The 18,829-nt window shown below is 36.3% G+C and overlaps 1 protein-coding gene across 14 annotated transcripts in view; it reads left to right on the top strand.

The window, feature by feature from the left end:
* LOC145257798 (protocadherin Fat 1-like) overlaps positions 1-18,829 on the top strand; it is a 954,816-nt gene that overhangs the window by 467,114 nt on the left and 468,873 nt on the right. For all 14 annotated transcript variants that reach the window (XR_013864025.1, XR_013864024.1, XR_013864023.1 and 11 more), the window contains one exon: positions 9,216-12,593. Coding sequence is in view for 10 of the 14 variants with exons in the window: in XM_080115697.1 (XP_079971823.1) it covers positions 9,230-12,593 (3,364 nt within the window). In the remaining 4 variants the exon portion in view is untranslated. The remainder of the gene's footprint in view (positions 1-9,215; positions 12,594-18,829) is intronic.

Here is an 18,829-nt window from a genome sequence, read left to right as displayed (position 1 = left end):
CTAACCGCGACGAATTCTGCTCGGTTTTTACTCAACACCTTGAATTCATTTCTTTTAGTTTGCTCTGTCCCCGTCTTCACCATCACTCACCCACCGTCCAATCCTCACCCTCCCATGCTGCTCATCCTCTGCGCTCGTTCATAACTTCTCCTATTTACCTTCGCCGTACCTTACCACGACCATTCCCATCCATTGCTTTATGTAACTTTTTTTTCTCTTTTCTCCGTAAAATCCTCCACGTTTTACCTCCGATATGACTTGTCCCCTCATCCCTTCGCATGCATCTGCTTGCTTATTTCTGATCCAACGGTTGGCAACCTCGTAGAGACGAAACACTGCATTAAAGATATTGGATGGAATTCAAATGATGATTGAATCGTAAAGTGGAACAACTTCTTCCAAGTATATCTATAACATACAAACTATTTACTATCAAATCTATTTTTCACAGTAAATGGTTTATTTTGTTACGTTATTACTCTAACAGTATTGGATCTGGCTTAACCAGTCGGCACAAATGGCTTTCTCTTGGAATCTATGAGAACTTCTTTAATATTCCTAACTTGGTTTTGTTCGTAACAATCGAGGATACGTCCTAAACAATCAGTCCAATAGCGACCTTGTTGCTGCAACAGAGCGCGGACGAGCGTATAGCAGCTGTATGTAAATGACCGAGTTGTAAGAGGTGACGTTACGGCAAGGAAAAAGGGAAAAGATCATAAAAAGAAGACCGTGTGCGCAAACCGAAGATCATTAAGAGAGAGGAGAGAAATGAGCCTGTTACACACATGGGACGAGAGCGACAGGTTTGAACTAGAGACAAACAGTTATTTTGGAAAGTACCTGTAAATATGTGTTTGTAGTTTCGCAAAAGAAATAGTCAGTCGATTTTTTTTTTCTTGTCGGTTGTTTCTTTGCGACGAAATCTACATGTAACCGTGTACTACGTTACATTACTGAATGACTGAGGTTTGTACGGCTATGTGCCCATTCTAATAATACTCTCTTTAAAGGGACGAGTATTTTGTCGAGAGACCATCTCGCTATAGTCGTTGGCTACCTGTGGCATTGTCCTTGTTTCTTGTCTAGAATATGATCACCCGTACTACCGCGCTGAGCACACGCCTAAATGTTAAAAATGCTTTAAAACAACACGCGCAAAGCCAAAATGCCGTGCTCACTTTACTCACCGTGTTGTCCAGAATAAGTATTCCATAATTAATATTTATAAAATTATTTGTTCGTGAGTTTAAAACGTACATGCATATTATTGATGCCAACGTGCATCATCGCCTCCGTTCAAATTTTATTGCATAATGTAACTCAAAATTTGATATGGGGAAATTCTTTTTCTTCTTCTTCGTCTTCTTCTTATTATTATTATTCTTATTCTTCTTATTTATTTATTTTTATCTTACTTATCTTAAAAGTTTGGTGCGAGTGTGTGCGCGCAACTTTGGGTGGTATATTCTTAAAAGGTAAAGCTTACAAAAAAATAAAAAAATAATAATAATAATATTAATAGTAATAATAATAATAATAATAATAATAATAGACACTCAAATTCTAGTGAAGACCAATAGCTGCTGCCAGTGGTAATCAATGGTAAGAGGCTGTTGCGATAATGCAAATTTATTTACAAATGTTATCGAAAAAGGTGGAGAGTACTGGAAATCTGAGGACACTTAGCTTCCAGGGAACACCACAGATTGTTTTTAAGGAGGGATCTTTGATGATCTGTGTGAAAGCTCCCTGTGAGCCAATGATAATAATATATCCGCATTACTCATGATGTTGCCTAGAATATACAGTAGCGTCCAAAAGTTAAGGAACGATCGATCACTTTTTTGAATGGCTTCTGACTTCATTTATAAAAGGAGGGGGGATTTGGGTGAATTTTCCAATGTTTAATAATGGTAGTTAAATAAAAAGTATTTTTTTTAGATTTTTGATGTTGAATACATATTAGTTTTTACATATAAATAAATTTAATTAAATTAGAGGCGTCCAAAAGTTAAGGAACACGGAAAATTAATACAAACTTTAGCAAGTTTAATAACAACTTAACAAGCTGTTGACTCTGAATATTCGAAAAAAGCTATCTATACAAGAAAATCAACTTGTGAATTTGTGACCATTATCATGAAAAAAGTCCCTGGGGGAGATTGCTAAAATATTGAAAAAGTCTAAAAGCGTTGTTTTTCGGGTTATTGAAAATAGAAAAAAAGATTTACCATTGACTGAAAAGAAAAAAATCGGGCCGACCCCAAATAAAAACTAAGAGAGAGGATAGAAAAATCACTTGATCATCTTGTTCTGATAACTTTCATCAGCTTTTAAAGAAAGATGCAAACAAAGTAATACTTTCATTTAAAACGATGTAATGTCTCCCACTGTCAGCCGTCCATTTTTTGGTGCCTTGATTTCGAATCTCGATGTGTCTAGCTAACTGATGAATCTTGAAAGGAAGAAACGGCTCTTTGTGAATTATATGACTAGTCGTTAGAATTAAACATACACGAGATTTTACATAGCGTTCAACTGAACAATAGACTTGCATTGCTTGTCCCCTGGTGTGGTAGCCAGATGCGAACCAAAACCTACGTACAAAACACGCAAACTTATCCTTGCACGCCTTTCATTTTGTTTTTGATTTGTTCAACTCCGGGTTTTCTATCCGTTTCTTTTCTTTTTCTTTTCTTTCTGTGTTATTCATTTTCTTTTCCTGCCTGCTTTCTTCTAAAATTCTTCATCTTTTCAACACCTGTTGAGTTCCCTTCGTGCCCACCTCTTTTCATTCTCTGACATTTCTTGGTTCACAAACATGCAGCTGGCACATCTCAAGTGCCGTTCATGCCAGTCAAAGATGCGTCATCGACAATCAGTTCGACACGGGTCTTGACTGCGGTACAGTCCCGCTCAGTTCCAATCAGTCCATCCTTCCAGGCTTTACCTTCTCTCTTTGGAGAAAGAAATTGGTTTACTGCTAGCTTATCGCGAGAAACGCCGACAGGTCTGCTCATGGATTTTTGTATGCCAGAGTACACTTCTGTTCGCCATATTTTCAAGACCTCGTATTATGTCTTACCTATTAAATGGAAAAAATTGTTAGCGTTCCGTTTAAGAATAAATCGTAGTATCTATCTTGGTGCAAAATTTCAGCTTTTCTGTGCTCATTAAAGGAGACATTTTTAAAGACTGATGCAAGTCAAATTTTTGCGACAATTTGGAGTGCTCCTTTTGCTGAATTACATAAAATAATGGCCAAATGTCAAACTCTTCCATCTTGGGAAGACAAATAAATAGGGGTCGAATGGAGAAGTTTAGTTTGTTGATTTCATGGCATATCACCCCTATTAGTAGGCCTCCACGAGGTTAGGTTAAACCATGGGTGATGTAACAGTTGGATGGTCGTCTGGGCGGTGTGATCTGCAGGACTGTTGCCCATGTAACAACCACCCTCTGTCTCCATGTCGCTGATTGATTCAAAGGACCAGCAAGGTTGTTAGTTTGGCACGAACGGTATCGTAGCGATTGGTAGAATGAAAGTAACGTCGAATTTCCTTATCGATTTCACTCTGGATTTTTTTCAGGCAGGTTTACTCCTGAAGCCTTTCTCATAGGTAGGTATTTTACAAGGCAGTAGAGATTTGAAGTCAGGGTTTACCTACCCTATTATATATACTACTTTGTTGAAAATGAGTCAATATTTTAATCGTAGATGCAGATCTTTTACAACGATATTTATGCGTCTCCTCGGCGCAGTCTAGGTTATTTTTGAGATGGCTGAGGTTGAGCTTTGCTCGTGTGCAGTTCTAGGAGATCCACCCTTTCGGCTTTACTTTCTCGCTTTGAAAAAGGGGTTAATTTATGGCTAATCGCCAGAGAATACAGACAGCGCCACGGTGCTCTTCATTTAAGGAACTGGATCTTCAAATCCTACTTTTCGATCTTTGTATCGCATCATCGCTTCGTGGGAGGGAAATAACTATCACGAATGGAAAATGCGAGAAAGAGAAGTGAGAAAAGAAAGGAAAGAGAGGGCGTAATTAAAACGATGATTTGAAATCGATCCGCTATCGCTGATCAGCGAACGACTTAAGACTGTTCATAACATTTCCAGATTGATGGACAGAAATTGAATTTTCAAGCAACTTTGACCAGTTTTTACAAAGAGAACCTGGTATTACTAAATGATTACGCATCTAATTACTGACCAGGCTGAACGTTGCTTAACTTCGGTGACCTTATGGGAATCGGGTATGAACAACACTTACTCGAGCTGTGCCAGTTCCATTTGGTCTTTTTTTTTCCTCCCCCTTTCTTCGATTCCTTAACTGTCTTTCCTCGTAATGTATGTTTTATTTTTCTTTTGTTTCCTATTTTACACTTTCTGCCTCTATCACGCCCTACCTCGATCCGGCATGAACGACCACTTTTTCTCCAAGAAAGCTGGCAAATCATCCACGGAATCCTTTTAAATGTTGCACAAGCGTCGACCACTTAGACGTCAAACTGAACTGCGTAGCAGACAAAGCGTAGAGAACCTACTCTTTAAATAACGTACGCTCATCTGTGGATGCTTGTACTTGTATAAATAAAAGCCTAGATGAATAATAATAATAATAATAATAATAATAATAATAATAATAATATCAGACTCCAGGGAACACCATCGGTTATTGTCAGTGAGGAATACCTGATGAAGGCCTGTGTGAATATTCCTAGTCAGTTCAAATATTAATATTAATATGAAAATGGTAATAAATATCTTTATGTAAAAATCTTTATAACTTTTTGTTATACCATGTAGTTTTCTTCTGCAAATGCGTGAACGTACACATATTTCATTGTAGCTGTTGCAATCCTATTTTATACGATTTGCGTTATTTCTAAAGGATTTCTCTTGACAATTAGATAGGGAAATAAAACTAAAAGGTTTCCTTTCCCTGTCCAATTTAGAATTTTTGATAATACACACAGGTTTATGTATATAAAATGTGTATGTATATGTGTGTGTGGGGTTGGGGGGTGGGGGAGTCAGTTCATGTTATATGCTACTGGTACCATGTAACCCAGTACTACTTGCCTCATGGTCGAGTCACCGGCGACTAAACTGGTTCCCCGCCAAACAAGTTTGGTGGGGAGGGTGGCTAGTCTCCCTGAAGGATTAAAAACAAGACCTTCCAAAGGGCGAATGAACCTTTTATCGGGGTCAACGGCCAAGTAGCACCGTGTGTGTTTGTGTGTATGTGTGTGTTGGAGTGGAGAGGGCTCCTGTAAGCCGTGGTGAAGGCAACCTTTCTAGTAGAAGCAAATCTCTGATTTAAAAAACCAGAAAGCGGGAGACCAGTACCGGCATTAAGTTGGTCAGCAGTTTAACTTGTTGCTGGCTATCTTGCTCTTGCTTGTTGCTGGATTTTAACATTTTGAACCATACAAAGCTAAGACTCTGTAATATCATCTGTGTACAGATACCCCCCCAGGCATTTGACTATTAAAATGGTCCTGTGGCGATGGAAGTCATTTTTGGGCTCATGGACTTTAAGTGTCTGAGAGAGTGGCACTGGACTGATAAGACGTTGCAATCATAAATATATATATATATATATGTATATCTATATCTATATATATATATATATATATATATATATATATATATAGTAGCTATACGTTGCTCTGTGAGGTCATTTCATGAGTTATCTCCCTTGCTGATACTTAAAACATTTTTAACAAAATTGGAATCGTCTAGGCTGGGCTTGGTGAATTTTTTAGCAAATAGTAGCGGAGTGCTTCATTATGTTGCCAATAACACTGTAAAACAATATCGAAATTTGATTTGTCACCTTAAATGATATTTCGGTTTGTCTTTAAAAATACGACAGAATAACGCGTGTGTTTGTGTATATATATATGCATATAATTATTTACTATAATAATTATTAAATACCTACAGATACTAGTGATTCATCCTTTCTGGAATCATCAGCAGCGTAGGATGTTACGATTAATATCGGTCGAGAGATTCGAACCCAGCAACGAAGCCATCTCTGACTCTATTAGCAAGGACCAAATCCATTCGGTCACCGTAAACTGAGAGAAATATTGTTGAAATTTAAACACTTATTTTTTTAAAAATCTTTTTAATGTCTGTCAGAGTGATTAAATCATTATATATATATATATATATATATATATATATATATATATATATATATATATATATATATATATATGTGTGTGTGTGTGTGTGTGTTTGTTACCTTTTTAATTACTCTATAGATTCGATGTGTTAGTTTAAATAGTGATACATTCAAGAGAGGATCGTTCGATTGTCAGGATTTCTTTCTTTGCCTTGTGTGCCTGTGACGTAAGAATCGGGATAAAAATAGACTTTTAAGGAAAGGAGCTTACCATGTTATACAATAAATGCGAAGAAAGCGGAAAAGAAGTTTCGAATATATAAAAGTCAGTATAAATATATTTTCAAAAGTGTGAAACAAAAGATTCAAAGTAAAAAAAAAAAATGTCGATAAATAAAGAATTTTATGTTAAAGATTTTGGTGAGATGATAGCGGGAGAAGGAATAAAAGTGTGCTTTGTTCTTTGTCCTCATGAAAAAGAGAGAGAGAGATTCAAATTTGGGAAGAAGCAGATAAAGAGAAAGTAACTAAAATAAGCTCTTTATGGGAAACCTCACAAGGACTGTATACAACATTAAAGTTAAAGTGCGCGAACATAATTGAAGCCGGCAACGCAAAAGAGGAAGCTAGAACGAAACAAGAAAAATGAGGGAAAACAGATCCGTTTATGGTCATAACTCTTAGTATGCCGACCCATGTCATTAAGATACAGTAGAATCCCGGGATACGGCATTAATCCAATCCGGGGTTGGGATCTTAAGGTGAAAACACTGTATATCGGGGCCTAAACAAATTTTTAACACAGTACATATTAAGAATTAGTAACTAAATACAGTACAGTATATAATACACATAACAGTATAAATAAAACCGCATGGTGGGACAAATACCGTAAAAAGAGGCCGGAAAAAACATCGTATTCCATATCCTAACCTGAAAAAAAACCGTATCGTACGACCATCGTATCCTGGGGGTTTAGTGTGCCATAATAGGTAAGATAAGTTGGTAGTGATGTCGAAATTAAGTGCAGCGAGATAACATCAACAATTATATCTCTTGTTGTGGATTATCTCCCCTGACTAAAAACTTTGCCGTCTATAGTAAACTGTCTATACAAGATGTATGATTGACTTAGAATCCAACAAAATCAAACACGAACGATTGACGTATACCTATTTAGTGGTTAACTGGGTAGAGGAAAATTAATTATCTTCGCTGCTTTATTAGCCCAAGGTTTGAGAAGTAGAGTATCATATTAAGTAAACATTTAGATTGGTTATCATACAATTCCAATATTTTTTCCCCGATTCCAATACAAGAAATCTTCCCCCGTCTCTCAGGTACATATATGAAGAGTTCGAATGCAAAATACAATAAATCCAATTTCTTAACGGCAATAACAGAACGAACATATTAATATTAGACATTGACTCAAAGCTTATTTTATTTCAGAGAAACGGAAATCATACTGTCATCGCTTTATGTAAAACATGATTATAGAGTGTAATAGAGTTGAATGCAATAATTTTATTAGTGATAATTTCGTAATTTTTGAAATGACGTTTATCGCATTTTCCACACGAATCCTTTATATATATATATATATATATATATATATATATATATATATGTATATGTGTATATATATATGTATATGTGTATATATATATGTATATGTGTATATATATATGTATATGTGTATATATATATGTATATGTGTATATATATATGTATATGTGTATATATATGTATATGTGTATATATATGTATATGTGTATATATATATATGTATATGTGTATATATATATGTATATGTGTATATATATATATGTATATGTGTATATATATATGTATATGTGTATATATATATGTATATGTGTATATATATATATGTATATGTGTGTATATATATATGTATATGTGTGTATATATATATATATGTATATGTGTATATATGTATATGTGTATATATATATATATATGTATATGTGTATATATGTATATGTGTATATATATATGTGTATATATATATATATGTGTATATATATATATATGTATATATATATGTATATGTGTATATATATATGTATATGTGTATATATATATATGTGTATATATATATGTATATGTGTATATATATATATGTGTATATATATGTATATATATATATATATATATATATATATATATATATATATATATATACTAGCAAAAGTACCCGTCGTTGACTGGGTTCAAAAACAGCCTACAGAAAATGGACTCTGATTTATTCAAGTAGGAAGGGTTGTAAATTTGGGTCGAATTTGGGGGTATCAAAACCAAAGCAAAATATGATGAAAGTAAAAATAAAATAGATAATCCCCATAATTTATTATACCATACCTGTTCACACTGAAACACTTATCACAATATTCTGTGGATCTATATTAAAAAACCTTGTTAAACTTTGTGACATATTTCCATTCTATGGAGGTCAGACGGGAACGAACACGCCATAATTTTATTATACCATATTTCCTCAAACTGAAACATAATTATAAAAGTAGACTTACGCAAATAGATATGAAAAGTCTTTATTAAAGTTTGTACCTATTTCTATTCTATGAAGGCCAGATGCGAACGCAGACCCCACAATTTTATTATACCATCCCTATTTAAGTTAAAACATACTTATCAAAGTAATCTCATGTACATCTATATAAAAAACACTTGTAAACATTTTTTTTAATTTTTAAATTTTTCTTTCCATACTTTGTTAACCAGGCGCGAACGCAGACCCCACAGTTTTAATGAACCATCGTTCTTCCAGATAAAACATATCCATTCCTGTGTCCCGATACATCTATCATTATATACAATCAGTTTTTTAAAATAGTCAACCATATAGGAGCATATTCGTGACCACACACATACACATTCAGCTTTATATTATATATATAAATACACACACACACACACATATATATATATATATATATATATATATATATATATATATATATATATTGATATAAGAGCGGTAGGTGATATTTTTGTTTTAACTAATACTTTGTTTCTTTTTTCTACTTGCAGGTTTGCACGTCACGATGACGTCATTGGCACGTGACTCCGGTGGCACAGTGCTATGGGAACCTCCCGTATCGTGGTGGATTAAATGGGTCTTTATTCTCCATGTTGTGAGCACGCTGACCTCGGCGGCTGCCCCGACGCAGCCGCCCTTTGCGTTCACCTACCCCGTGTACAATGCCACCATACCAGAGAACTCGGTGGGCAAAACGTACGTACAGTCCTCCCGCAAAATGGGCATCTACGTCCACGATAAATCACTGGACATGTCCTATTCGATAACCAAGCGGGACGATGACTTGATATTCAAGCTAGAAGAGCTTCGCATTGAAGACTTTTGGTTTCTCAGGATCCGAACTAACACTGGGGTCCTTCCCGGTAAATTAAATCGTGAACTACGGAATCGGTATCAACTGCGAGTGAAAGCTGTTGGTCAAAGCCTAGCTGGCCTCATATACGAGGCCGAGGCAACCGTGTATATTACCATTCTTGATACCAATGATCTCAGTCCAATATTTTACAACCCGAGCTACAACGTGACAATCAGTGAGGACACACCCTTACACAGCAGTATCATCGAGGTAAGCGCATCCGACGCGGATCTTGGCGTAAATGCCGAGATTTATTACAGCTTTGTGGATGCTACAAGTATTTTTGCCATCCACCCAACCACTGGCGTGGTAACGCTGACCCGCCCACTGAACTACCAGGATCAACACGAGCATCAATTGTGGATCTTGGCAAACGATCGCGGGGCGAAGACGAGCACTCAGTTTAGCAAGTCAAGGGGTCGAGCTAAACTCACTATCAGCGTCCAGCAGGTGAATCTTTACGCGCCGGAAGTCTACGTTGAAAACCTACCGGCTTTAATCGAGCACGGCAACATCGGGACCGTTTATGCAATCGTCCACGTTGAAGACAAGGACAGTGGTGTAAATGGCGAAATTAAAAAACCGCAGATCATTGACGGTGACCCTGATGAATATTTTACATTACGACCTGGCAAGACCCCAGGAGAATTTTTGATCATCGTCAGGGAAAACCTAGACAGGGAGGACAGTCCCGATGGTTTCAATTTGACGCTGTTCGTCTCGGATTCTGGTACCCCTAACTTAAACACTAGCGTGGTTGTTCCGGTTGATATAGAAGATATGAATGACAACTCGCCGGTTTTTGCCCAGGATGTTTACGAGGCGAAAGTTGAAGAAAACGCACTCACGAATACGCCCATTTTGTTCGTCAATGCTGGAGACGCTGATCTGGGCAAGAATGCTAAAGTTCAATATTTTATTTCCAGTGGTAACGACGAAAATTATTTCAAAATGGACGCAGCTTCCGGTTTAATCAGTGTAGCTTCCGCTTTGGATGCTGAACAAGTGTCTAAAGTTGAGCTCCTGATTAGCGCCGAGGATGAGGCAAACACTGGAAGTCGTAAAAGTGGCACTGCTGTTGTTAAAATTACAATTCAGGACTGCAACGATAATACCCCGGTCTTTAATAGTACGGATGATGTATTTTACATCGAAGAGAATTCTCCTGTTGGCTCTGAAGTTGGACAGGTAACTGCGACAGATAGAGACAGCGATGAGAATGGTTACTTGAGTATGACAATTGCCAACGTAAACCACGTGCCCTTCGAGGTTGACCCTTTCACGGGAGTCTTGAGAACAAAAGCAGAACTTGATTACGAATCGATGCGTGAAAAATATATTCTAAAGATACGGGCTTCAGATTGGGGGTCACCGTTTCGCAGGGAGGCCGAGACTGAAGTGGCCATAAAGGTCCGAGATATGAACGATAACAAGCCAAAGTTTGAGCACTCGTCCTGTGTTTTATACGTGTCCATGGAAGCCGTTGAGAACACAGAGTTGTTAGTCGTGTCGGCCATCGACTTTGACCTCACGAATATCGTTACGTATAACATAACGGAGGGCAACGACGATAACCGCTTCGTCATCAATCCCGAGCGGGGAAACCTGCAGCTCAACGTGCCGGCTACTGAACTTCGCAACGAGAAGGTAATCCTCACCGTCACCGCCGACGACGGCGTGCACTCAGCCGATCCCATGTTTATAACCGTCATCGTCGTCGACAAGGGCCATAGTTATAACAAGCTGACTGACAATCTAATTACACGGAGCTGTACGGCGACGAACGCCACTAAAGTCCTCGAAGAAATGCTCCTCAGTAAACAAAAAGACAACCTGGAAAACAAAGACCTCATGTCAGAAATCCCAGATCCGTACTTACATAATGAACATGCACCCGTTTTTGATAACAATATGCCTGCAGAGGTTAGCGTAGATGAAGACAGCCCGATCGGGTTTAGTGTTATAAAACTACCAGTTGAAGACCAAGATCCAGGATACAATGGTAAATTAGTATTCGTTGTAGTAGAAGGTAATAAACAGGGACTATTTTCTATAAGCAGTGAGGGGGTTCTTTATGTTCTCTCAAAACTTGATCGTGAAATCCAAGATCGGCATGAATTGGTTATTCTAGCGGCTGACCTCGGCTATCCCAACAAATCCGCGACAAGGAACGTCTCCGTCGTCGTCTTGGACAAAAACGATTGCTCGCCGAAATTCGAAAGAAACCACTACACCATGAACGTTTCGGAGAATGTGAACATCAACGCAACGATCACGCAAGTATACGCAACCGACGAAGACAAGGGTAAAAACGCGGAGATCACCTATTCGATCATATCAGACACGGAAGAATTCAAGGTGGACCCGCAGACGGGAATAATTCGCGTCAATGGGATGCTCGACCGTGAAAGACAGGAAACATACAGCATCCTGGTCCAGGCGAAAGACGGGGGTATCGACCCTTCCCTGACATCAACAACCACCGTCACGATCGCTGTCACAGACATCAATGATAACCTACCGAAATTCTCACCGGAAGTTTATGACATCAAAATCAGAGAAGATCTCCCCGTGGGCGCCGTCGTCACCATGCTTACAGCTTATGACCCTGATATTGGCAACGGTGGAAAGGTGAAGTACAGTCTTATTTACGGCACCGATGATAAGTTTGTGATCGACGAAGAAACGGGCACCGTTAGGATCGCACAGAAATTAGACTTTGAACAGAAACAGGTGTATAATATCACTGCACAAGCGGAGGATCAGGGCGCCTCGCCATTATTATCATCTTGCTTCATTAACATCGAAGTGATTGACGTCAATGAGAATCTACATCCACCAGTATTCAAAAACTTTGTAGCGATTGGATACGTTAAAGAGAATGAAAGTATTGGGACTGGATTTATGCAAGTATCAGCGTCTGATGCGGACGCATTAGACAATGATACGATGCCGGTCACTTATTCTATTCGAGATGGATCTGGACTTGGACGTTTTACCATTGATAATAACGGTAAGTGAACTAATCTTATATCCAGGCTCTGCCATACGCAACTATATAAAAAGAAGTATTAGAAGGCGATCACAATGTAAGAAATAAAAAGTTGCCGTTATTGAGAATGAACGACAAAAACGAGTTATTTTCTATATATTTATTTAAATTGTAAATTTTACTTGATTAGTCAAAGCTTCTACACAGTGATTTAATTAGTGTGACCGTGTTCCATAATATACATCAAATGATAGGTGCTTCAAATTCCTTGAAAGCTATGTGCACCTGTAATGTTTTAGCAACGTATTACAGGTCCACACGGATTCAACACCAGAAAATTTCCACTTCTTGCGTAGTGGTAGCTTTCTAGTACTACTCGATATACAAATCACACATAATGCTTCAAGCAAACTACATCTTTGTATTGTAATTATATAATTTTATTGCAATATGATAAATAAAACTTGGAAGAAATATGCAGTTACAATATAGAAACTAACAAAAGATACACTTAAGCTATTTTGAATCCATAAAACCTGTTTATTATAACTTTCTGTGAATTCCAAGGGGCTCAATGCATTTTGATAATCTTTTAACGGCCCGTGAACAATAAAATCACGGCACTTGAACAATGAAATCTCGGATTTGTTCTTAAGTGCGGCGATATTTGAACACCTTACTTAGTAGACTATCTTTCAGAGCACCTCCAAGAAAAAAAATCTGGCAAATTAGATGGCCACTTAAACGGTATACGCCTACTAATCAATCGACCGGCAAATCTTGCACAAGCGAGCATGATGGGCTAGAAATATTCTGCTGCTTTAATAACGACAAAAACTGCCGTTGTAGCATTGCCAAATACAAATATATGGTAACTCATGGCGAACTGTTTATGTATAAGCTATTTTTTTTCCTTGTCCGTTACCTAAAATGTTTCAACATGTAGTAAAAAGTTCGTAATGATTGCGTTTTCAAAGGTTCATATATTATATCGTAGAAAATGGCGTGCAGAGTGGTACTGATGGTTGGGGTTCAAAACGAAGCGGTGCCGCTCAGACATGAGACATTTAAATAGAAATAGGCTAACCACAATGTTAGAAACGGTTGTTAGCCTTTAACTCTTCTTTTTAATAAATACCTACCAATTTTCACACCTACAGGAGCCCATTTCTGCCAGAAGCACAACTATTTACCTGTGTTTATATATAACTAAAGATGACCGTCTCAGAATGTGTATAATTTATACGTGTTTCATACTTAGAGATATAAAAAAAAGCTGCATGCGAATATTAATACCATAATGTTTATTTGGTAGGAAGTCGTTTCTCGTTTGTTTTAATCTTTTTTCTTTTTTTTGTGGGAGGGGGAGAGAATACAAGGGCGCTGTTTCGAGGACATATCCTTTAAATGGTAAAGTTTACACACAAAAAAAAAGAATTTTAAAAATTTGTTCACCCTACTCACCGTGTTGACTAGAATACATATCACATAATTCATAAGTTCTTAATTTAGTAGTCAACCCTGCATGTGCATATTTACAATCCGGTTTGGATTTTATTTATTAGAAATAATTTATTTACAAACGATAGTCACATATTTCAAAGACTTACCATGGTTTCACTGACTTAAAGTAAATGTTCACTATTTAGAAAATGCCAATACAGCACATTAAAAATCTTTGGCGAATCACAAATAAGAACTTAAGCGATTGGCAATAAACTAACACCTGGTAGTATGCCTGTGTGTATTAACTGCACAGGTTGTGCTCATCTGGTCGTTGTCTTGATCCAAATTCAGATATCTTGATTTCAGCACCAACACTTGTATTATGTAATTCTTATTAGAAGAGGACTGATCTTATTTGTTGTTGTTCATATTTGTGAGAGTCTTAGAGTGATCGTTGAATGTTGTGAGATGAAGACAGTCTTAGTGAGAGATTAGATTCTTAGGAGTGTTCATGTGTTGAGCATTCATATTTCATAAGACGTTCATGTTGTAAGAGATAGTCTATTGGAGACATAAACATGTATATATAAAGAGAGAGATAGTTCTGTATATATATAATAGACAGTGTACATGTTACTACAAGAGAAACAATTCAATGAGAGGAGATTTATGAATATCTTGATAGATAGACCGAGAGATAGTGCGTTTGACATTTACGTTTTGACAGTTGTGCATATAATATAAACACGTTACCTTTCTCGTTGCAATGATGAACACAGAAGACGCAGATACAAAACCACATGATGATACGTTTATTTCTTTTACCGGTCGGACATGATTTTGTATTTCAGGGATTCAAAGTTGTTACATGGTTATCTCTAAATCCCCTCGCTTCCAGAAGGCGCCGAGAATCGGTCTGAACCTCTCTGATCTAATTGATCTAACTCTCTGTAACTACCTTCTAACTCTTTCCTATATTGAGTACTCGTCATGTCATCGCACGATTAAACATGTGCTCATAAAGCACGTTGGATGACATGCGTCACGTTGCCAAGCTTGATATAACCCTGAGTTCAGTAACCTATTTTTCAAATAACATTTTTACAAAATATGTTTACAATTTTAACTGACGATTAAATTCCTTATTTTAATTTTCACAGAAACAAATTTCATTATTACATTCCTTTTCCATACACAGATATGTAAGCTAAACAATTGCAATTCCTTATTTCAATAACATTCTGTATTTATTTTAACTTATGATTGGAATTTTCAATTCCAAATCTATCTTCGCAAGTTCGAATCCATGACTATCCTATTTCATATTTACATTAAATTAATTCCCTATTTTTTTACTTACATGAAAAGGGGACATCCTTTTTATCATGTAACACTTGACTTCAAAATAAAATTACGAATTAGCTTGAAGCAAGGAATAATATGAATTGATTGCTGTCAAACGACAAACCTGCAATGAGACCAACAGAAATCCTTTCCAAATGAATTTAAACAGCGCGTCAGGCTAGTCTCATCTTCTCTCTGAATATAATACTACTAATAGTGGATCAGCAGCATAGGTTTATCTATAAAAATCATCAACTGTAAATCTTCGAACATAAACCCTGCCTATTTGGGAGGTCCGTTGGTTGATTTTTTTTTTTCGGAATTCAACTTGGTTAGCTCTCCTCGCATGTGGCCCAATGCTGCAGGTCCCCGCGAGCACCCTCATTCCGGTAAGGCAATTATATTTTTACAATTTTCTGAGTAATCAAATCCCGAACCAGATATTTTTCTTATCCAGCATATCACCATATGCATTCGCGCACCATCATTAAGCATGCATTTAGATGCATGTTTACATTAATTAAGAAGACGTGGAGTAGCCCTTTTGTTGCCTCCGAAAGCAAGCGGTAATGGTTGGGAGCATGGTCTCCGATATATAATCTGCATTTCAGAAAAATAATTAAAAACTTCACACGTGTTATCATTTTTTATGACTCGCCCTTTTGCATCTTATTCAAAGCTATCTATATTGCTAATCTTAACTGTTATGTGAGATGGCGATATGTCTATAAAAAAATCTGTGGACGTTGCTTGCTTTCTTGCCTCTTGTCTTCGACGATCGGGCGATCCCATCTTTTAAAAAACAGGATAAGAGATGAATATATATATATATATATATATATATATATATATATAATTATAAAGTACCTACAGACACTAGTGTTTCATCCTTTTAGAAATCATCAGTGCAGAGTGTCACGATTAATACCAGTCGAGAGATTCGAACCCGGCAACGAAGCCATCTCTGAGTCAATTAGCAAGGACCAAATCCATTTGGCCACCGTTAATCATGGGAAATATTGTTGAAATTTAAACATTTAATTTTAAATGTTTTTAACGTCTGTGAGATGCTCAGAGGCTAAGGAATGAGGGTGGAGAGTTGTATGTTTTAGTTTCGATTCTAGCTGATGGCACCAAGTTATATATATATATATATATATATATATATATATTCAAAAAATTTGATCTTACTACCCTATATTAAGTTCAATATAATAATCGATAGAGAATGGTCTCTACAATAATAAATACGTAATTTGCATAAATAAAAATATCATTTTTAAACGTATCTGACGATCGGGCAACGCCGGGGCGGTCTGATAGTTTACTATAATATCGAGAATCGAAATATTGCCATTAAAAAATGCTCACATTTCATTATTGGGTGATTGATTACCTTTGTTTTTGTTTTTTTGTTTTTTTTTTGTCGGACACTGTGAAACGCGGCTCTATACAACCAGGCATTGAGTCTACTTTTGTAAATCAATCAATGTGAAATTATTTCACTGATATCCCACCCTTCCTAAACCTGTAAATGCGTCTAAGTTATATACCATATGAGAAAGAAAGAGTTGTCAGGTGGAGAGAGAGAGAGAAAGAGAGAGAGGGGGAGAGAGAGAGAAAGTAAGTGAATTGTTGACTTATGTCTATCTTTTTTATTTTCTTAGTTTATAACCGATTTTAATATATTGTAATGATGTAATTGAGTCTGAGTTATTTGAATAAATATATTATTTCTCTCATAATAGCCGGATTTATTTCTCACACTGGAAGCACAACAATATAATGCGCTTTGCAAAGCTGTCTCTCCCTGAGAAAAGAAGGCGCCAACGAACGTCGGTGCATTATAAGAATTGAGGACTATACAGAAAAGAAAAAAGAAGAAAAAAAAAAGAATGAGAAATACAATTGGGTTAATAACACAGTCGACTTCATTTAAGTTGTCTTGGTGGTTTACGCAAATGTTGATGTTGTTATTGTCCTAGCTGACTTCCAGTATTCGATATATTGTTGAAAAAAAAAAAAAAAAAAAAACATTGTGCCAGCGTACTGACCGTCTTGGGTTCAGATATTATGCACTAAGTAAATCAAAAACACATCAATACAAAAACATAACTTTTAGAAAATATTATATTTACATTTCTGCCTTTTATAAATTGATTAAACTGTATGATCAAATCATCAGCGAAACAGACTATATCTATTTTAGCGAAATATTCTCGAATATATATATATATATATACATATATGATTGCAACGTCTGGTCAGACGAGTGCCACTCCCTTAGACAGTCCATGAGGCCAAATGCCTGAGGGAGTATCTATACAAAGATGATGTTACAGAGTTTTAGCTTTGTGTGATAGCTAAGACTCTCTCTCGGTTCAAAATGTTGAGATCCAGCAACAAGCAAGAGCAAGATAGCCAGCAACAAGTTAAACTGCAGACCAGCTTAATGCGGGTACTGGTTTCCCGCTTTCTGGTTTTTTAAATCAGAGATTTGCTTTTACTAGAAAGGTTGCCTTCACCACGGCTTACGGGAGCCCTCTCCACCTTAAATATATATATATATATATATATATATATATATATATATATATATATATATATGAGAGAGAGAGATGGTTCATTAGAAGGCTCTGACAATTCGAAGAAAATCCCAAGGTTGCAAGAAAGTAAAATAATAACAAGGCGTTTTTTTAAAGCTTGATCACACTTTTTCATCACTAGAGTCTGAACTCCACGATATTTCGATGATATGACCCCTTTTATCAAGTGTTTTTAGTTCTTTCGGGTTTCTCTGACACTAATATATATCAAGTAAAACACATTTTCCCCGAATATTTGCGGTTATTATATTTGTTCTTTTGATTCTGATTCTTTATTTTTTGTGAAACTGAATTTCTATTTAAGTTTTTTTCAAAATACAATTTATTCACATCGCAACATCTGATGAACCAATTTTTCTTATATCTGCAGCAACAGGTTTGTGGCCGAAAAAGTGGGAAAGGCAATCTTGATGTCAGTTTTGTTTTCTTTCTTCTTTTCTTTCATTGCCGTCTATCTATCTATCTATCTATCTAATATATATATATATATATATATATATATATATATGTCTGTCTCCATATTTTCAAATTCTATCTTGCCGGAAACTAAAAGTCGCAGAGCTTCGCTAGGGGCATCAAAGGATTGGATTTTTTATGGGCCGTTCTTTTATAAGACTTTAGCCGTTTAAAACGGTTTTAAAAGGATCAAAAATGGAACAGAATTTAAGAAAATCGTTACACGTTTTGTACATTCACCTTAGTTTTTTTTTTTTTTTTTAATTTTGAACAAGTTCATATGCGTGTCACGTTGGTGTAGCGGTAACGTTATCAGCTTTAAATACTACAGTGTTTTTTCGGTTTCGATTCTAGCTGATGGAAGCCAAATATTTTTTTTTTGGTACTTTTGAAACCATAACTCTA

The sequence above is a fragment of the Euprymna scolopes genome, chromosome 3 (genome assembly GCF_053919585.1).
Source record: "Euprymna scolopes isolate OS-2025 chromosome 3, ASM5391958v1, whole genome shotgun sequence".
Classification (NCBI taxonomy): Eukaryota; Metazoa; Mollusca; class Cephalopoda; order Sepiida; family Sepiolidae; genus Euprymna; species Euprymna scolopes.
Note: the sequence above shows the minus strand (reverse complement) of the source record. Positions and strands in the feature narration are given on the sequence as shown.